The following is an 18,997-nucleotide window of genomic DNA, read 5'->3' on the forward strand; positions in this document are numbered from 1 at the left end:
GAGGACCAAGCAATTCCATTCTCCACCAAGTAGCTGAGTCCCCAGAAACACTAAATTAAGAATTTGACATAAAATAACAGCTCAGTGACTAAGGCTGGAAGAGTACAGTTTTCTCCCCTTTCTTTTAACAGCAATCAGAGGGCAGTAGAGGGGCCACTCATTGTTCACTTACCAGTTCTGAGAGTCAAGTGCTAATTAACGTTCCCACAGATAGACCGGCCTTGGAGTCTTCACGTCAAGACCCACACACATCATGGTAACCAGGATTCTCTCTCCCCCTTTGCTCCCAAATCTCCACGGCGCTTTTCCTCAGTTGGACATTATTTTGCTCAAAGCAACCCTTTACATAATCAAGTCCAAGTAGACTATGACAGTCACTTAGCAAAAAGCCCCCCCACACACACACACACACACAAGGGCATCTTGGCAAAATGGCACAGTGAGGTGGAACTCTTGGGCATTATTGGGCTTTAATAATTACATTCACCCCCCCCCCATGTAAGCTTTCTTTGGAGGTGACAAAGGGGAGACCACACAGTGCGCCATGCGCTTTCAGAGTCCCATTGCCGGCATCTGTGTGGATCTGAGGAGCTCAAACCCCGGGCAGGTCTAAAAGTGGACTCCAGCACCACATCAAGGCCTTTCTCTCACTCTAACCACCCCTTGCTGGAATTTCAGAGCCATTATGCAGACAAAGGGGGACCCAGAAAGCAACCACAGAAGGTAAAATGCCAGGCTGTGCAAGACAGTTTCAAATCCCCCAAGAACAGAATTTTGTAGTTTTCCTACCCCAGCCCAAACACTGACGCATGGAGACAACAAGGAAGTTTCCAGAGCTTACCTGGGTCGGGTTGTAGAGTTCCTGCAGGGGGCTCCGAGACCCCTTCCGGCAACAGATGTCCACGCCAAAGGGGTTTCTCCGCATGACTGAGGAAAGAAAGCGAAGGCCCATCAGAAATGAGCAATAAACGTTTGTTGTTCGACAAAGAAAAAGGCATAGAGGAGGAAAGAAGAAACAGGTGGGCAAGAAAGACAGAAAACCGGCTTCTAGCAAAGCTGTCCCTGTCTCTAACAGCATTGGGGTCATTCTGCCTTCCCTGACATTCAGGCATCTCCACACCCAGAAGGACCAGAAATAATGCTCGAAATTCTTCCTGGCAAATTCTAAGAAAACAAGACAGGCATCTAAAACATTGAAATGAAGCTACCAACGAAAGACACTGTAAAGACTCTCCCAAGATCATGAGTTATACCAACACCAGATGTGGTGGTATTTCTAAAACCCCACAGCCTTCTCACTCAGTGAAGCATCTGGTCCCTAGGACAGAGAACACCACCCCCAGGTGAGCTCTCCCCACTGGGTAAGTTAGGAACCCGGCTTCCCCAAAACCTCTTGTAAAGTAGGCTATTTTTAATGAAAATATCAGCTCGGGGCAGAAAGGATGAGGGTTTACAGTGCTAGACAGAGGTGGCACTTACAATTAACAAAAGAGGGGAATTAAGTGAACTCCAACAACCCAACAGCGCTTAGGATGCTGAGAACTATTTTTACATGGAAAAGGAGTCTTTCTTTTTATTCTTTTTGTTCTCAAATACCCGTACTCTGTGCAATCCTTACAGAGTGTCTAATACATAGTGACCCGCCTGATAATTATTTGTTAAAGGGAGGGAGGGAGGGAGGAAGGGAGGGAGGGATGAATTAATGAATGAACAAGTGCTTTCTTCTATTGTAGGAAGTAATTTGTTTTTGTGCACTGACATGCCAGGGGTGTGACACGCCAGAATGAGAAAGGTGGATCGTGTCACACACCAGAACATTTCACCCCCTACGGCAGCAGAATAACAGCAGGACATTCCCTGGAGCAGACAGCCTGGGTCTGGATCCCGGCTCCACCACTCACCAGCTGTGTGACCTTAGGTAAGATACCTAACCTTCCTGTGCCTCTGTTTCTCCACCTGTCAAATGGGGGTGAGGAAAGGACCGGGTTTCCTGGGCTGGTTATGAGGATTAAATGAGTTCCTACTATACACAGAATACTTAAACCAGGTGGTGGCCAAAATAAAAAAAGGGTTTGTTATAAATTTCCGAAGCTACTGGAGATCATACACTAGATTCGCACATAATTCATGACAACAATCACTCCCCCTGGCTTCAGGAAGGGAGGTGGGAGCATCTCTGTTCTTGAGCCACTGAGTGAGCTGATGAGAAGTTACCAGACCTCAAGCCAGGCTCAGGCTTCCCCGACAGAAAAACCACGCAGCCCAACCTGAGGTCCACAAGGTGAGGAAAGCCATCTCCACAAGTAGCCTATTGCTTCTGGAAGGTCTCCAGGTGAATGCACTCCTCCTCAGGCAATTCTCCCTCGACTTGTCACTCTGAGCCACACGGAAACCCGGAGAGTGAGTCGTCAGTCCCAGGACACTGGAAGCTGCGTTTCTTCCCTCCTCCCTCAGTTCCCAGAGCAGGGTCAGCAAACTTCCCACAAAGGGCCCGAGCACGTCTCGGCTTCACGCCGCATGGTCTCTGTCGTCAGTTCTGGACTGGGCCACACGGACAATACAGACGTGGACAGGCGTGGCTTGGGCCAACACTTCATGGATGGACAGTGAACTCTGAATTCCACATAACTTGCATGTGTCAGGAAAGAGGATTTTTCCTTTTAACCATTTCACAAAAATAGACAGTGGGGCCGGATGTGGCCCCCAGGCTGCAGTTCGCGGGCCCCCGCCTGGAGAACAGCCTCAAGTATCCCTGGGGTCAGAAGCCCAAGCCCCCACACGCCGCCGAGGCCCGCAGCCCTCTCTGGGCAGGAGGTGATCTGCGGGCAACTGTCCACACAGTAAAGCCATTAGAATCTGATTAGGCTGATCAGGGAAACACTGGCCCTTTGTTTGTCCACGGTTGCCCCAAGAAGAGGGGGGAAATTCACGTTGTGTTTTTCTTTAATTTATTACTCCATTTTTCATTTCCACCAAAAACGAGGTAAACTGTTAAATGCACGCAAGTTGCCCTTGGTGCACAATGACATAGCAACACTTCGGAGGAAAAAAAAAAAAAAACAGCCATAAAACTTGTAAAATTATGCCCACGCCATGCAAGATTAAACTCTCCCCATGGCGGCAGACAGGCTCACCGAGACCTGTGGCTACAGGACCGCCGTGGAGAGAACCCACCAGGCAATCCATTAAAAGTCAGCTTTTATGGGGGGCAGTATTATTTAATTGGTTTATTTTTCTAATACAAGGACTTTAAAATGCTTTGACCGTGTGGGGCCTGTAACATGGGTCCTTTCCCAAAGCCGTCTGCCCTCAGCGGCTCCTGCAGTCCTGCCGGTGACTTCACTGGGTGCCACGTGAACCGGCATTGGCACTCCAGGCCACAAAAGCCAAAGGTGCCTTGTGTCTCTTTATGGCAATGATAACAAGCCCGCCGTTAGTGGAGCGTTCACTGAGAGTCAGGCACTTGGTGAAGCGGGACCCTTTGTGCAGTAAAGGAAGTACCTGCATTTCACAAATCACCTCTCTGAGCCCCCCTGAACGACAGGAACCTGACCAAGGTCAAGGCTGCATGGGTGGAAAGTTGCCAAGCTCAGACTCAAACCTGACTACGGGACTTTTATATCTAGTGACAGCAATGAGGGCCTACTGTAGGCCTGAGAGAGAAAGCAAGGGCTTGCCAATTATGCACCTAAGTGTGAGGGTACTGATCCTCTGTGTGTCTTAGGAAAAGGGGCATCAGAGAAGGTTGAGCAATTGATACACATAGATGGCGGCATTTAACGTTTAGAGAGCACTCGGGGTGCACCAAATAGTTCACACATTTAATCAGCACAACAGTCCTATGGGGAGGGTACCACAACTGTCCCCACTTCACAGATGGTAATACTGAGGCACTTGGTCTCAAGACTAGTAAGAGGTGAAGACAGGATTCTAATACAGGCAGCCCATGCTCTCAGGTGCCACGCCGGACCAATGTCAAGTGCCCAATCCACCACACATCTCAGTAGTTTCCTCCTGGCGCAGGACCTGGTTGGCTGGCCACTTCTAGGATGGGTGATTTAAAATGGCATTCAGTGTGACAAGATTCACCAAAATGATGTACTCTGATGGCCAAACTATTAGCTCTCTTAGCTAACAGTTATTACATTCCATTCACTCACTTCTTCAATGAATTCTTATCAAGCAGCTAGTATATGCTGGGCAGTAGGCGTGGGGGTGGGGAAGGTACAGACCCTTTCCGTCTTATTCATGTTGTTTCTCTGGTGCTTGGCACACAGTAGGTGCCCAAAGTGGTTTATGAATGACCCAGGACTTAAGCTTCCTTCACATGTGTAAGGAGGAGACTGCCAGCAGCATCAAGCTGCTGTTATTTTTTTCCTTTGAAAATGAAAGGTCCGATGCTCAAAAGCTCCAAGAAAGAAATCCCCGAGGACATTTAACACGGCCTTCCGCTGTCCACCCACCACCATGGATTTTACTTAGCAACAACCCTTGTTCTCTCCTTTTTAAACTCAAGTCAATAAAATTTAAGACCGCCTCTTTTTTTTTTTTTTTTTTTTTTTTTTTTGAAGATTGGCCCCATGTACAGTATGATTGCCCGGAGCCGGGAACAGTTCTGTATATTCCAAGCACACAAATGAAGCTAAAATCAAAATGGAGCCCCTCGTGTCTGTTTCACTGCGGTGAGGAACACGTCCCTTTTAAGGGCACGCCTGGCCCCGGAAGCTCCCTGGGACGCTGCCTGTGCCGCTGGGGCAGAAGGGAGCTAGCTACCCGGGGGCCATCCAGATGGGAAGACATACTCAAGCTGCAATGCTGTGGGACCCTGGATGGGAACTTGATGTTGAGGCATTTCATAAAACCAAAGTCTGAAGTTTGGAGCGCAGGTCTTATAAAATACAGCGATGCTTCATCCTCCTCCTCATCAGCATGAGAACTACATATTTATTAAAAATTTACCATTTGCCTAAGCTGCCTGACACAATGATAAGCCTTTTTCTTCACACTGCTTCATTTAATTCTCATAAAACTCCTGTGTTAGAAATAATGAGTAATAATAATAATAATAATAATATCCTTTATTCCCATTTTATTTTTGATGTTTCATTTTTTTAATTCCCCTCTGCCCTCCTATCCCACTGTTCATAATGATTATACCCATTTGAGAACAGTTGAGGAAACAGAAGCCCAGATTGGGTACATAACTTGCCCAAAATCACACAGCCAGCAAATGGCAGAGCAAGCAGCAAATTCAAACCTAGGCCTATCTGTTCCTAGAATCAGTGGTCTTCAATGATGCTCGTCCACTTAGCACTCCCACCACAAAAACCAGTGCTGTCACTTCTCTCAACATTCAAAGCGAAGCACTTCTGTACTGAATCACCCAGGTCCAAATGAGGCTCTGCCTCTCTCCCTGGCAGAACGGCTCTCACACCCAGCTGACCTCGGACGCTTTCCAAATCTCCTGATTTGCTAACAGCCTGGGCATGAGTCCTGCTCTGAGAGTCCGGAGCAGCAGTATAATTACAGAGGTGTTTCCTCCAAATGAATGGATTCATGCTGACTAGCACCATCCGGCCCATCTGTCAAAAGGACGTCGGGATAGGTCCATGTCTGGGTCGATGCCATCGGTTAGAAGGACGGTGAGCGATACCCAGCTCCCTCCGAGACGTCCACTCCTAAAGGACTAGCCATTCCTGCTTTGTAACTGTGAGACCCACAGCCTCCCCTGAAGTCACAACGTCACAGTTCTCCCCCATCCCCTTCAGAGGTCACCCTACTGAAACTAGAGTGACCAACTGTCCTGGTTTGCCTGGGACCAAAGACATTCCCGGGACTGAGGACTTCCGGTGTGAAACCAGGCAAACCGGGAGAAGCTGGTCACCTGGCTGCGCCCTTGGGAACGGGAAGGTTCATTAAGGACCTGAAGTCAACCTGAGCTGGATTCAAATCCTGGATGCACTATTAACTCATCCTGGGACATTGGGTCAACATCCTCATTGCAGAAACGTGACTGTAAAATGCCTGTCTCCTAGGGTGGCTGTGGGAATTAAATGAAAATGTCAAATAGCCTGATACATGGCACCCAAAACTGTCCATGTGAAGTGTCACAGGCCTGGATCCCGCCTGCAGCTCTGCCACCGAACGAAGAGCCTCCTTTTAAACAAGGTCTCTCTGGGCCTCAGTTTTCTCCTCAGTCGGATGAAGAGGTAAAACCAGGCGATCTCTAAGCTCCTTCCAACTTGAAATTCCTAATCTGTATGCACAGAGCCGTGGCTGTCTCCCTGGAGAACCACAAGTTATACAGCCCTGGGCAGGCGCTGGGGCCAGGCCATCCAGTGTGAGGGGCAAGGGTGGAGGGTAGGACAGAGGGCCGGTGGCAGGTAAGCAGTAATGAGGGGAGGAGGGAGAGAAGAGCCAGGAGAGGTTGTGAAAGGAAAGGCAAATCTTGGCTGTGAGACGAGAGCTGTCCCCTCCATTTCCTCCCAGCTTACAATCCGTGATCAAAGGCCCAAGGCCAGCCTCCTGGTCGGAATGACCAGGTTTTTCACATAGAAAAATGCCATCTAATAATAACAAATATGGGGACTCCTCCCCTTCAAAAAAAGCCTTATAGAAAGCAAAGCTTGTGGTCTCTAGCTCTGGGGGAGTACGGGCCACAGGGTCCATTCACGGAACTAAACCCTCCTGTTCAGTCACCCAGGACTCCAGCCTGAAGTCCATGAACAGGGGCAGGGTTGGAAGGTCTAGCAGGGCAAGAACCCCACCCGCTCTCTGGTGTACATGTGAACCTCTTCTTCAGCAGCGCCCTGCGGCCCACCACTCTCCTTTTAAAATGAAAAGGAAGAAACTTCCCCCTTTTAATGTTTACTTTGTTGATATGAGAGAGAAAGAGGAAGGGAGAGAAAGAGAAAAACAGAGAGGGAGGGAGAGAGGAGCGAGAGAGAGATGGGGATATCAATCTGTTCCTGTATGTGCCCTACCAGGGATCAAACCAGCAACCTCTGTGCTTCAGGACAATGATCCAACCAACCAAGCTACCTGGCCAGGGCAAGAAGCTCCCTTTGAGTCACGATGGCTAGAACCTGAATTCATTGTTTCGGCTCAATCACTGAAAGGAATACTCAGAGCCGGAAGAAAGAGGAGGGAGAATGGAGGGGAGAAGGAAGGGGGTGGGGCAGGAGAGCGTCGGGCAGCTCCAAGCTTCCTCCCCTCACAATCCGACACAGAACCAGCCCAGTCCTAAGCAGTTCTCATAAAGCTGAGAGGTCAAGAGAGGTAAATAAACCCTCATAAACACTATGACATATTAAGAAAAAAATTTTAATACTCAGGAATCTGTACCTCTGTGAGATTAACTTTTTAAAACTCTGATGCATTCTGGACTCAGTGTGTGTGCGGCATAGTCTCATATCTGCTGTGTTAGCTTTCCTTGTTTGCTCCTGACCAGCGAAGAATAAAGAATCGAAACTCATGTTTGGAGTCCGAAGGGTTCTTATCTCGCATCTGACCACTCCCACTCATATGCAGAGAAAAAAAAAAAAATCTTTAGTTCAACGGGTCCCAAAATCAACAGAGAACACGCTTAGAAACAGTCACCCCAGACAAGAGCATCTCTTGCCAAAGGGACACAGCATGATTAAACTGCAAACAACAGCAAAATATTACACACTCATTATTGCTGCCTCCGAAGAGATCTGCAAACAGCCTTCTTTCAGCCCTCCACTTTTCTGGGGGATACAGCTGAGTTAAGTGCTCTCGTTCCTGGACATGTGGTTTTCTAGCTTTTAGTGGGGTTTTTTTCCCCCTATAGTAGATATGAGAAATGTTAGATTTGAATTAGCAATTAACACAAAATACAAGCCCTTCTGCATTTGGGAGAGAGAGAAAAGGAGAGAGAAGAGAGAGACAGGAACGTTAATCTGTTCCTGTGCATGCCCTGACTGGGAATTGAACCAGCAACCTCTGCGCTTCGGGACAATGCTCCAACCTACCGATGGGCCCAGTGAGGAGAGAGAATGGCCCAAGATCCCACAGGGGAGCAGGGAGAGCAGGACCAGCCTCTTCTAGGCTGGCCCGTCTCAGCCTGTCCTGTTGGACCATCTCTATCTGCCCTCTGCCTAAGTGCTTAGCGCATAGTAGGTACTCGGCACATTTGTGTCAAACGAATGGAAATAAAGCAACAGGTCAAATGACCTGAGGGTTTAATTAAAGGTATCTTTTTCTGCTAAAGGGTACCAGGCCAAATCACTTATGCATGGCAAAAAGAACCGAGAAGCTAGCATGTTCTTTCCTAACAGACTTCCTCAAAATTATTTCAACATTCTTAAGCCAAGGGAATTCAAACAAAAACACAAAGCAAAATAAATACAGGACATTCCTGTGGAATTGCGAGGCCTTCAGTGAGTTCTACAAGCACTCAATAATCGTCAGCCTTGATGAGTGTCTCTCCCCTGTTCCTCACAACCCACCCTGGAATTAGGTGGTATCACAACCATTTTAAAGACAAGGAAACTGAGGTTCAGAGAGGTTGAAGAATTTACCCAATGGCACAGCTTTGTGAGTGGTAGAGCTGTGATTCAAACCCTATACGCTTTCTCCTGCTTCTCTGAAATGAGCCATGTCACCGCTTAGAGATGTTCAGATCTGGAAGAGGCTCAGCAAAAAGGCAGCTCTGAATGGTGACCCAGCATTCTCCAACTAACCAGGGCCTCTGGGTGCTTTCATCCTGCACACTCGTGCTACAGGTGACCTTTCAGGAGCCCCAGAACACTGAGGGAGGCGCCAGGTTCAGACTCAGCTTTCATTAATACTATTATCAAACTTCAATTTATTTTCCAAGTTCCTATTCCTTCCTGCTCACACCCGAACTGGGACAGCCCAGAGCCATTCAAAACCATTTCCAGATCCATTTCTCCTTATTGGAAACCCTAGAAGCAACTGCTAAAGGATACTGAGGGATTTGGGGTCTTATTTCACTTGGGAATACTCTGAACCTCTATTATAGCTAAGTCTCATGTCAGTTTCTCCTCCTGCTGCAAGTGCCTCGAAGCTCTTGATGCCCAGTCAGGGAGGCGGCTGCTGAACTGAGGTGAATTAAACTTTTGGCAGATGAAGGTCAAGAGTATAAATCTGAGAATTAGATGAATGTACTTGGTATAGCTCAGGAAGAGGATAGACACGACTTCATCTTAAAGCCGGGAGATTTATTGTCATAGAAACCTGCCACTGAGGGACTCTGATACTCAGCTTTGAAGAATATACTGTCTACATGACAACATTTACCTGCCAGGAGAAGCCTGGGCATCAAATACACTCATGCACCGAAACCAGTGGCCTCCGCAGTCAACCTACTTCCTCGTTTGGATGAATCTGACTCATCTGCAAAAACATGCTCAGAGCAAAGACTCGTGCCTACTTCCAACAAGCACAGGGTCCCTGCCCAAATGCAAACCAGCTGTCAATCTGACAGGTGAGTGCAGACTCAGGTGCAACTTGGACAAGAAGGGCCTTTAGAGACAATCTGGTCCAATGAATTTCAAAAAGCAAAGAAAATGAGATGCATTGTTCTATGCCATTTTATATAAGGGACTTGTGCATCTGTGGATTTTGCTATCTAGGAGGGTCCTAAAACCAATCTCCTGTGGATACCAAGGGATGACCGTATATGATTGAAGAAAAAAGTACCCTCAGAAATGCTTAAGCAAGAAAAAATGGCAGGATACAAAACTGAAAAATGTCCCTCTGGCCAGCAGGGTCTGCAGTCCACCTGCTGAGAGAGCGTGGAGAGGGGAAGGGAGAAAACAAGAAGGGAAGGAAGGGGAGGGGAGGCGCCAGGCATTCAAAGTTCAAGAACTGCAATCCAGTGGAACTAACTCACTTCGTCCCAGGCCCCTGATTGTAGGTGAAGACATGGACATTCAGGAGCTTAAGTGATTCATTCAAGGTCACACAGCTAATCAGAAGCAGAGCTGAAGCTAGAAGGAGGGTCCCCTGACTCCTGTCCTCACCTCTTTGTCCTTTGCACCCTTTGTCCTTTGCATAAATGTACACAGCAATCTGAAACAAAGGTTTTGTGAAACAGTTCTTACCCTTACTACACGCGATGGACTGGCATTGATATTTTCTGTTCTCTTCTATTTTTGAAGTGCTCGTCACAATTCAATCAACTGATCTAACAAGCCTATGAATCGTGACACATAGTTTAAAAAAAACCCTGACTTGGATATCTTGAAAGAGTCAGGTCAAAGATAGAAGTGTTTGTTCAATTTGAAGTTGTTTATGAGCTGAATACATTAAATACTGATAAAGGGGACTCATGACTTCCACCCCTAAAATGTCTCCCTCCAATGTTCCCCACTGTAGTAAATGCTACCTACTACTCTGCACTTAGCTGTGCAGACCCAACACCCAGGAGTCGTTCTGCCTTCCCTCGCCATCTGCTACACACTGCCCATCAACACATCTCTGCCCTTACCACCCTGGGCCAAGCCACCATCACCTGCCCCTGGGCCCGGGACAAGATTCTCTTAACTGGTCTCCCTGCTGTTACCCTGGCCTCTCTACTCTATTTTCTTTCAACCACTAGAATAATCTAAAAATGTGAATCAGGTCACAATACCCTCCTTGCCCCAAAGCCCTCCCACCATCTTAAAAACAAAACCCAAAGTCCTTCCCAGGTGGCACCACGGGAGCCTAGCTCCTCCCTGCCCTTAACCCAGCGGGTCACCTCCGATGGCTTTAGGCGACCCCTGTGTTTTGGTCGTTCGACCCCCGCCGGGGTCGCGACCCACAGGTTGAGAACCACTGCCTTAACCCCTCCTCCCAGCAGACTGGCAAGAATGAAGCCACCCAGTGGGGCTGGGTCTTCCATGGAGAGACATCCCCAAATTAGGTAGTAAGTGCCTTAAGTAGGATCATGGGCTGCAAGAGCCCCCTCTCAGAGGCAAAGCTCAGCTCCCCAGCTAAGGGTCAAATCATAAAGAAACTTCAGGCCACAGGAGCAGTAACCCAAAAATTGCTGGTGACCCTGAAATTGTTTGAAATGACAGAACTGTTTTCTTAAAATCCCAACCCAGCATGATTTCAAATTAAGTATGGAAAATGTCCAATATAAACAGGCCAATATATGGACACAAAGTAGATAAGCGGCTGCCCGAGGCCTGGGGTTCGATGGCAAGCGGGTGCGAAAAGACACATGGCTTCTTTTCAAAGGGATGAAACTGTTCTAAAACTAGGTCATGGTGATGGCGGTATAGATTTGTAAACATGCTAAGATTCATTCACTTCCACACTTAAAATAGGTGAATTTTATATGTAAATTATATTTCAATAAGGCTCTCTAAAAAAATAAGTACAAAAATGTTTAAGAAGAAAACCCTTACAATTAATATATAAGATTAATATATTTTGACCTATTTGAGTAAGAGCTATATACCTTGCAATACCAATATGAAAGATTTAATTAAACAATTTATTTGCCTTCAGATTTTAAGTTGACATCGTCTAAGTTTACATGTAATGTGGAACATTTAAGAAACTTAAGAGTCACCATATTTCTAAGTTTGAGGTATTAGATTGATATTATTCGAGTATTTCTTTGTCAATCTGCAACTGAAGTACTCAAAAAGAATATTAATATAATGAATTTTAAATGCCATTTCAAATGTTAAAGAACGTTGTTTATTTAAGGGTCAAGTAGGAATCAAAGGCCACTCTACAGAGAATATAGTCAAAACTATTTTAATAACTATGTGGTGTCAGACGGGTACAAGATTATCGGGGTAATCACTTTGTAAGTTTCATAAATGTCTAATCACTATGTTGTACACCTGAAACTAATATTGTATGTCAACTGTAATTGAAAATTAAAAATTATTTTTTAAAACGTTACCCTAAATGTAACTTACTACATTTATGAGTAGAAGAGTAAGGTCTTTAAAGGTTAGCTTCCTATAATTGCAGCTTTGGTTTATTTCAGAAGCCTATTTTATACACAACCGCCACCTCAATAACATAAAAACGCTCAGATTAACAGAGAATTAACAGGAATTGACACCTTCGGGCTGGTCTAAGGGAGGAGGGTGTGGGTGTCTGGGGTGAAGGAGGACCAGTCTGGACCCCCAACCTCAGCACAAATCCTGTTCCTAAAAATCCGACCATGGTGGACGCATTTAATCGTTGAGAAACGTTAAGACCCGGTGGAAAAGACGGAGTTCAAGGAACTGAAATTGGCAGTTAACCTAGGAAAGCCCTTATAAATTACGTTTTATGTTCACTGAAATAAAAAAAGACAGCCCGGCAGCGCAGATCAGATTAATTATATTCTGCACACGTTAAGCGAATAATCACGGGCGTTGTACAGTTCCTTTGCACTTCCTCTCCCGTCACCCTGGAGAATTTCTACACTCTCTCCTACAGTTTCCCTGGAATGCTTATAAATTTATTTTGCAATGATGCAGATAACATGCCAAAATACTTTCTTCCCGGCGGCTGGTGCTGCAAGTCTGATATTACGACTTGGAGAGATTCAGGTCTGCCTCTGGGGTTCCCCCGAAGCTTCAGAGACACTGAATCACGCCGCTGCTTGGGAAGGGAAATAGGTTACCTTTGCTTAAGCTACTCAAGCATGGCGGGGCATTAACCCCAAACCTACCCTCCTCCCTCCACTGCAGAAGGTTGTTCAGCTCTGAGCACAGTCTATACAGACTGTGCCCAGCAACCCCACCTCTCCCACAGGGCTCCACTCCCTCCCGGCTACATAGGCTCTTGGAAGGCCCAAGGGTTGTCACCATCATTGGTCTTTCTCCAGGCCACCTGGGCCAAATTTGATCCTTCCCAAACATCTGCTTCCTTTCCCTTCTCTACCCCATCTTAAAAGGCAGAAAGGTGTCTCCCTAAATTCAGGTCCACTTGGAACCTGAGAATGGGACCTTATTTGGAATAGGGTCTTCATAAATATAATTGCATAGTTAAGATGAGGTCATATTGGACTAGAGTGGGCCCCAAATCCAATGACTGGTGTCTTTATAAGAGGAGGAGAGGACACGGAGAGACACTCAGAGAAGAAGGCTCTGTGAAGATGGGGGCAGAGACTGGAGTGATGCAGCTATAAGCCAAGGACTGCTGGAGCCCCCAGAAGCTACAAGAGGCAAAGAAGGATTCTCCCCTAGAACCTTCAGAGGGAGCACAAACCCACCCACGTCTGGATGTCAGACTTCTGGCCTCCAGAACTGCAAGAGAATACATTCTGTAGTTTTAAGTCATCCAATTTGTGGTGCTCCGTTATGGCAGCCCAGGAAAACGAATACACATGGGTCCACATCCTATGTGACCTTGACAATACGCTCAATCTCCTGGCCCTCAGTGACCTCATCTGTAAAACAGGAGCAACAATACGCCTACTTAGTAGAGATCGTAAGGACTAAACAAGTGCATTCGTGTCGAGTGTTTGAAGCAGCTACCCTGGCCCAAGGTAAGTGCTCCATAAGTTACATTAGCTACTGTACCCAATGATGCCCAGTCCTGTTATCCCCCAAGAGCGCACCCTCAAAATCCTCTTCTATTTCGACCAAAAAACCTCACTGTTATGGACATGATATATACACATTATTTCATGAATCAGTTAGTGGACAGAAGGAGTTCGTGGTGCCCGATGGAGATCTAACCGTTCCGGCTTTGCTAAGGTGAGCGGTGCCAGCAGGCTGCCGCGCAGCTGCTGAACAGACAGCACGCTTTCTCCAGAAGCAAGAGACAGCTCAAAAGAGATACTCCCTCACTGCACAGACACGCTCACAGCAATGCAGAGCGGGAGCCTTTCCAGGCAGCCAGCTACCCATCTCCTCAAGCCCATATTTTCATTTCCACATGTCGAGATGAGTTAAAGATGGGAATTATCTTTTTAATTGTCCACTTGTATTATTTCCTCCTGATGTTTTGCTGGCACGAGATGCTAACAGAGAACGCTGAGTTTTAAAATATCTCCATATGCACCGCGTCGCCAGAGCTGTGAAGATGTTTACAGCCTTCCGCTCCGGTGATCGTCCTCTTGGGAAATCACACCGAGGGAATAATTGAACAGAAGCAAAAAGAGTTATGCATAAAGATGTTCAATGTAATATTTCCCTCCCAATGGCCAAAAAGATTGTAAACATTCTAAGATGTCCAAGGTTAGAGGAAGAATTTCATAAATCACCATTCACTTAGGTACATTGTTAATAAATCACAGTTTATGAACTACTCAAAACATGATAGTGTTATTAAAGATAATAATGTTGAAGACACGGAAAGGGGGTTGAAGTTAAAGCAGCAGAACTCAAAATACCATGAGGATCAGGATCTCGGCTACGAAAATACACACACAGAGATAAAAATCAAAGCCGTTGTTATGGTGGCTGTTATGTTTCTTCCAGGTTGTGTCTTATTTTTCCCACTTAGAAATGATGACTTCGATATAACACTAAATCCAAACCAACTCGAAGTGTCAAAGATGCTAATGAAAGCCAGGAAAGTTTCTAAGAGAGAGTTGGAATTTTCCCAAAGAAAGTCCAAAAATTATCTGTACCCACTAATCTGGGTATTTCCCCCCCCCCCCCCCCCAGACAGAGCTTTGAAAATTGAGAGCACAGTAAGTGTGCTGAATTTCTGCCTGTCCCAGACTGTGAGTGGCTTCAGGAGAACTTAAGCTGCTGCCGTCAGGGGCGAGAGGGATACAAGGTGCTGGAGAAGATCCAGAAGTAGATGGTGGGAGTGGAGGGAGCCCCGGGCCCAGGGGTGGGGGGAGCAGAGAAGGCACACATGCTGCACCTCAAATGTTATTCTTCTGGAAATGTGATCAGAGGGAAAAGTCCCTGGCAGCTGCAGCCTATTAAACATGCCCGCGCCTCAGCCCTCCCCACCCTCTTTCCCTTCCAGAGAACCCAAGATGCAAGGCTGAACCTCTCTCCACCACCTCTCTGAAGATACGCAGTAGGACATGAATGAACCCAAGGAGGGGAAAGAAAGGTCCAAAGCTACCAGGGTGATCTCCCCCAGGGAAATGCTGAACATTTGCAGACTTCTTTAAAAAAAAAAGATTGTGACAATATGGAGACAGAGTCCCATTTGTCCTCCCCAAAGTCAGAAAGTCGTGCACAAGGCCCTTGTGGTAAAAACCAGCAGGAAGGCACATCCTCTCGGGGTGCAGCACACACAGGCAGGCTGGGTTTAGATAAAAAAAATTCCTTCCAAGTCAGCCAGCCAGGGTCTAGCTGTGCAGGCAAATTAAAAAGCTGTACAACAATAAGGCATTTGCAAATGGTTATAGCTGCAAGAGGCTATCGGAGCCACCCACCTCTCTATGTCTATGAGAAATGGCCAGGTGGGTCAGAAAGCCTGTGGCCACCTATTATGTGGGTGACCTGGCGGGGGGGGGGGGAGAATAAGCAGAATATATTTTGAGCCACCATTACTTATCCTGTTGAATGTCAGGTACTTTAGCAAACATGATTTAACCTTCCCTTCCTCAAGGCCATCCTAACATGTTACTCCCATTTTACAGGTGAGGAAACACGTCCAGAGAGGCATTTGCCAGTAGCGGACAGGTTCCTAGACTGATCTAGCAGGTAAACAGTTATTATATCTCTGAGTGTTATCAATAGAGATCTATCCGATGTAGGAGAGAGGGGACATAAGAGAACACAAAACAAACAGAAAGCAGCATTTCAGCACTCTGGGTCCATCCTGAGTAAGATGGAAATGGGGTTTAAGTTACTTCGTAAAGTAATGGAGAAGAGTCAGTATTCTGTCTGACACAGCAGGGTTAAAAAGTTGACATCAAAGTGTTCAAACACACAATGTGGAGTTCATTGCCAGGGAGTAGAGCAAGGTAGCTAAGGGTGAGCCCTAAAGGTGTTAGAATCCCTGCTTCAGTCCTGGCTGTCCCCTAACTAGGTAAGTGATGTTCTGCAACTCTCTGACCCCTCTGTGTCCCCACTGAGAAGACGGGAGGGAAGACAGAACATGCCTCATAAGGTTATTCAGAGGATTACATGGGATGAAAGTTCTGAACACACAGCCAGCCATGATTCCTGGGTACACAGGTTCTCTTCAGGTTTCTTAACTTTTCTGAAATAGGGATGTGTAGCCTTCTGGGATTTGATCAAATAAGAAATGATGATGATAATGATGATGATGGAGAAGAAGAAGAGGAAGAAGAAGGAGGAGGAGGAGGGGGAGGAGGAGGAGGAGGAGGAGAAGGAGAAGAAGAAGAAGAAGAAGAAGATGAAGAAGAAGAAGAGGAAGAAGGAGGAGGAGGAGGAGGAGGGGGAAGGAGGAGGAAGAAGGAAGAAGAGGAGGGAAGGAGGGAAGGAAGGAGGGAAGGAGGGAAGGAAGGAGGGAGGGAAGGAGGGAAGGAAGGAAGGAAGGAAGGAGGGAAGAAAGGAAGGAAGGAAGGAGGGAAGGAAGGAAGGAGGGAAGGAAGGAAGGAAGGAAGGAGGGAAGGAAGGAAGGAAGGAAGGAAGGAAGGAAGGAAGGAAGGAAGGAAGGAAGGAAGACATTCCTGACTTCTTTCACACATCCATAGGCTTCCCCCACCCCATCCCTCATCTTAAAAACCCAAACCCCTGGAAGGAGTATGTTCCCTCTCCTTCTCCTTCTCTTTCTTCTCTCTCACTCTCTCTTTCACTCTCTCTCAATCAGCTGCAAATTAATGATTTGTTTTCCAAGCTAAGACAAATATCCTCAAATCCAAATGGCAAAGTGCCTCAACATCAAAATGCCCTGTATCCTTGGAGGGTGACACCAAAGAGAGAGTTCATCCAGGTACAGGCAGCCAGTTCCAGGATAACTGATTGCCCTGTGATAGTCCCATGCCCAAGCCATTCACCCTGATGCAGTCCACTGCCTCTGTGTGCTGAACAGCAATGGAAGCCACCATACTGTGTGAGAGTCAGGGCAGACTGGGGTAGTGGGTCTTCACAGCACCAAAAAACACCCTCTATCATAAGACCTAACCTTCCTCCAGCCTCAGCTCTTGCTGAAGCCAGTAATTCTGGACAGTGCTCCTTTAAATCATGGTTTCATATATCTCCAGTGTTTGGTCAGTATATCAAATAATGATCAGCTTTCTCAAAATCTGAAAAACTACACTACCAAAAATAAACAAATAATTAGGGATAAAATTTTCTCAACTACCAAGCTTTTCTCGCACAAAGCTTTGTTAAACAGTTGACATGGTTATGCTTGAATCGTATAGAAAGATATACATGTATAGACATTGATAGTACTAATATCTCAAAAATATTCATAGACCACAGTGACTTCCAGGTGATGTGCCACCTGATCAAGTGTGAGGTTACTCCTCCAGCAGAAGCTAAAGGCACTCAATATCCCCAGAAGCAGGACCCAACGTCCATCAGAGTGAGGGTGCAGGAAGCATCTGTTTCTAAGAGGTTCTGCTCAGAAAAGGCTGATGGGATAGGTAGGCTCCTGGATGTCCAAGGTCAAGGGCGAGTAACTTCACAGAGAGAGAAACTGGCAATAAATACACATCTATCAACCATTGAATCTAAAAAGCTAATAAATGAACAAGCAGAACGGGGGGGGGGGGATTAGGACAGAAGAGGGTCACAGAAACAGCAGGGGGACCTTTGTCTTTCGCTGCTTTCTGATCTCAATAAATGTCAATGCTCACTCAGGGCTTTCCCTTGCTCTTCACAATGAGTATGTTGGAACCCAAAATTCTAAACCAGGGGTCCCAAACTACGGCCCGCGGGCCACATGTGGCCCCCTGAGGCCATTTATCCGTCCCCCGCTGCACTTCTGGAAGGGGCACCTCTTTCATTGGTGGTCAGTGAGAGGAGCATAGTTCCCATTGAAATACTGGTCAGTTTGTTGATTTAAATTTACTTGTTCTTTATTTTAAATATTGTATTTGTTCCCGTTTTGTTTTTTTACTTTAAAATAAGATATGTGCAGTGTGCATAGGGATTTGTTCATAGTTTTTTTTATAGTCTGGCCCTCCAACGGTCTGAGGGACAGTGAACTGGCCCCCTGTGTAAAAAGTTTGGGGACCCCTATTCTAAACAGTTCACTCAAGCAAGTCACTGCATTGTAAGAAATATGAAAATCCTGCTTCCTTTTCACGGTGGTAGGAAGTCTCGGAGGACTGAGCAACCATTTGTGACCACATCATCTGGGCCCAGGTACATCGTAGAAACAGAATATAACAAGAATAGGAAAGAAAAAACTGGGCTCCTTGCAAATCCAGGAAGTTTTGAATGGGGCATAGTTCTGTCCCTGGTGTGGAGGTTGACGGCTCAGTTCCATACTTGCCTGCCTTTCTCATTGTATCTGACCCTGAACATTCATTCATGCCTCTCTTAATTATCTGCAATCCACATGTTGAAATTCCACCTCAAGATAAGAAATGGAGTCTCATGGTATTTGGAAACAGGCAGCCTAACCTCTAACCTAACTGATCTAATTTGACATCCCTCCCCTAATTTTTTAATGTCCTGAACTTTATTATACCAGCCTGTACAAATAGTCACAGCTTTTGGCTTTCCTGTGGCTGAACAGTAACTGGAAACTTTAGTCCAATCCAGAAACCAATTTTTACTTTCAATTTTCTTTTTATCCTCTGGCTTAAGCCTGGAATCTTCCTTTTTGTTCATAGAAACGGCACAAAGTACTTTATCCTCCAAACCTATAATGTATGGGGGAAATGTCACACATGATTTCTGGCTTCCACCCCTGACTACAATGACTGAGGGCTGTGAGAGCAAAAAGGAAATGGTTTTATTCAAAGTTCAGGTCTCTTCCTTCAAATTTCGGTCAGACATAAAAGGGACCTGTTACTGAGGGCTGGTCTTATGTGCCCAATGTCCGCAGTCCTCAATTACAAATAACGGTTGCGTTTGCCTCTTGATTATTCATGCTGATGGAGAGGGTGGTGAGCCAGCCACTCAGAAGCAGCAGGTCACTCAAAACATCGCTTCCAGTCAGCTGGGTCCCGCTG

At 46.3% G+C, this 18,997-nt stretch overlaps 1 protein-coding gene across 2 annotated transcripts in view; it reads right to left on the minus strand.

The window, feature by feature from the left end:
* CHST11 (carbohydrate sulfotransferase 11) overlaps positions 1 to 18,997 on the minus strand; it is a 278,013-nt gene that overhangs the window by 144,799 nt on the left and 114,217 nt on the right. For both annotated transcript variants that reach the window (XM_066356172.1, XM_066356163.1), the window contains exon 2: positions 842 to 927. In XM_066356172.1, the coding sequence (XP_066212269.1) occupies positions 842 to 927 (86 nt within the window). The remainder of the gene's footprint in view (positions 1 to 841; positions 928 to 18,997) is intronic.

The sequence above is a fragment of the Saccopteryx leptura genome, chromosome 1 (assembly GCF_036850995.1).
Source record: "Saccopteryx leptura isolate mSacLep1 chromosome 1, mSacLep1_pri_phased_curated, whole genome shotgun sequence".
Taxonomy (NCBI): Eukaryota; Metazoa; Chordata; class Mammalia; order Chiroptera; family Emballonuridae; genus Saccopteryx; species Saccopteryx leptura.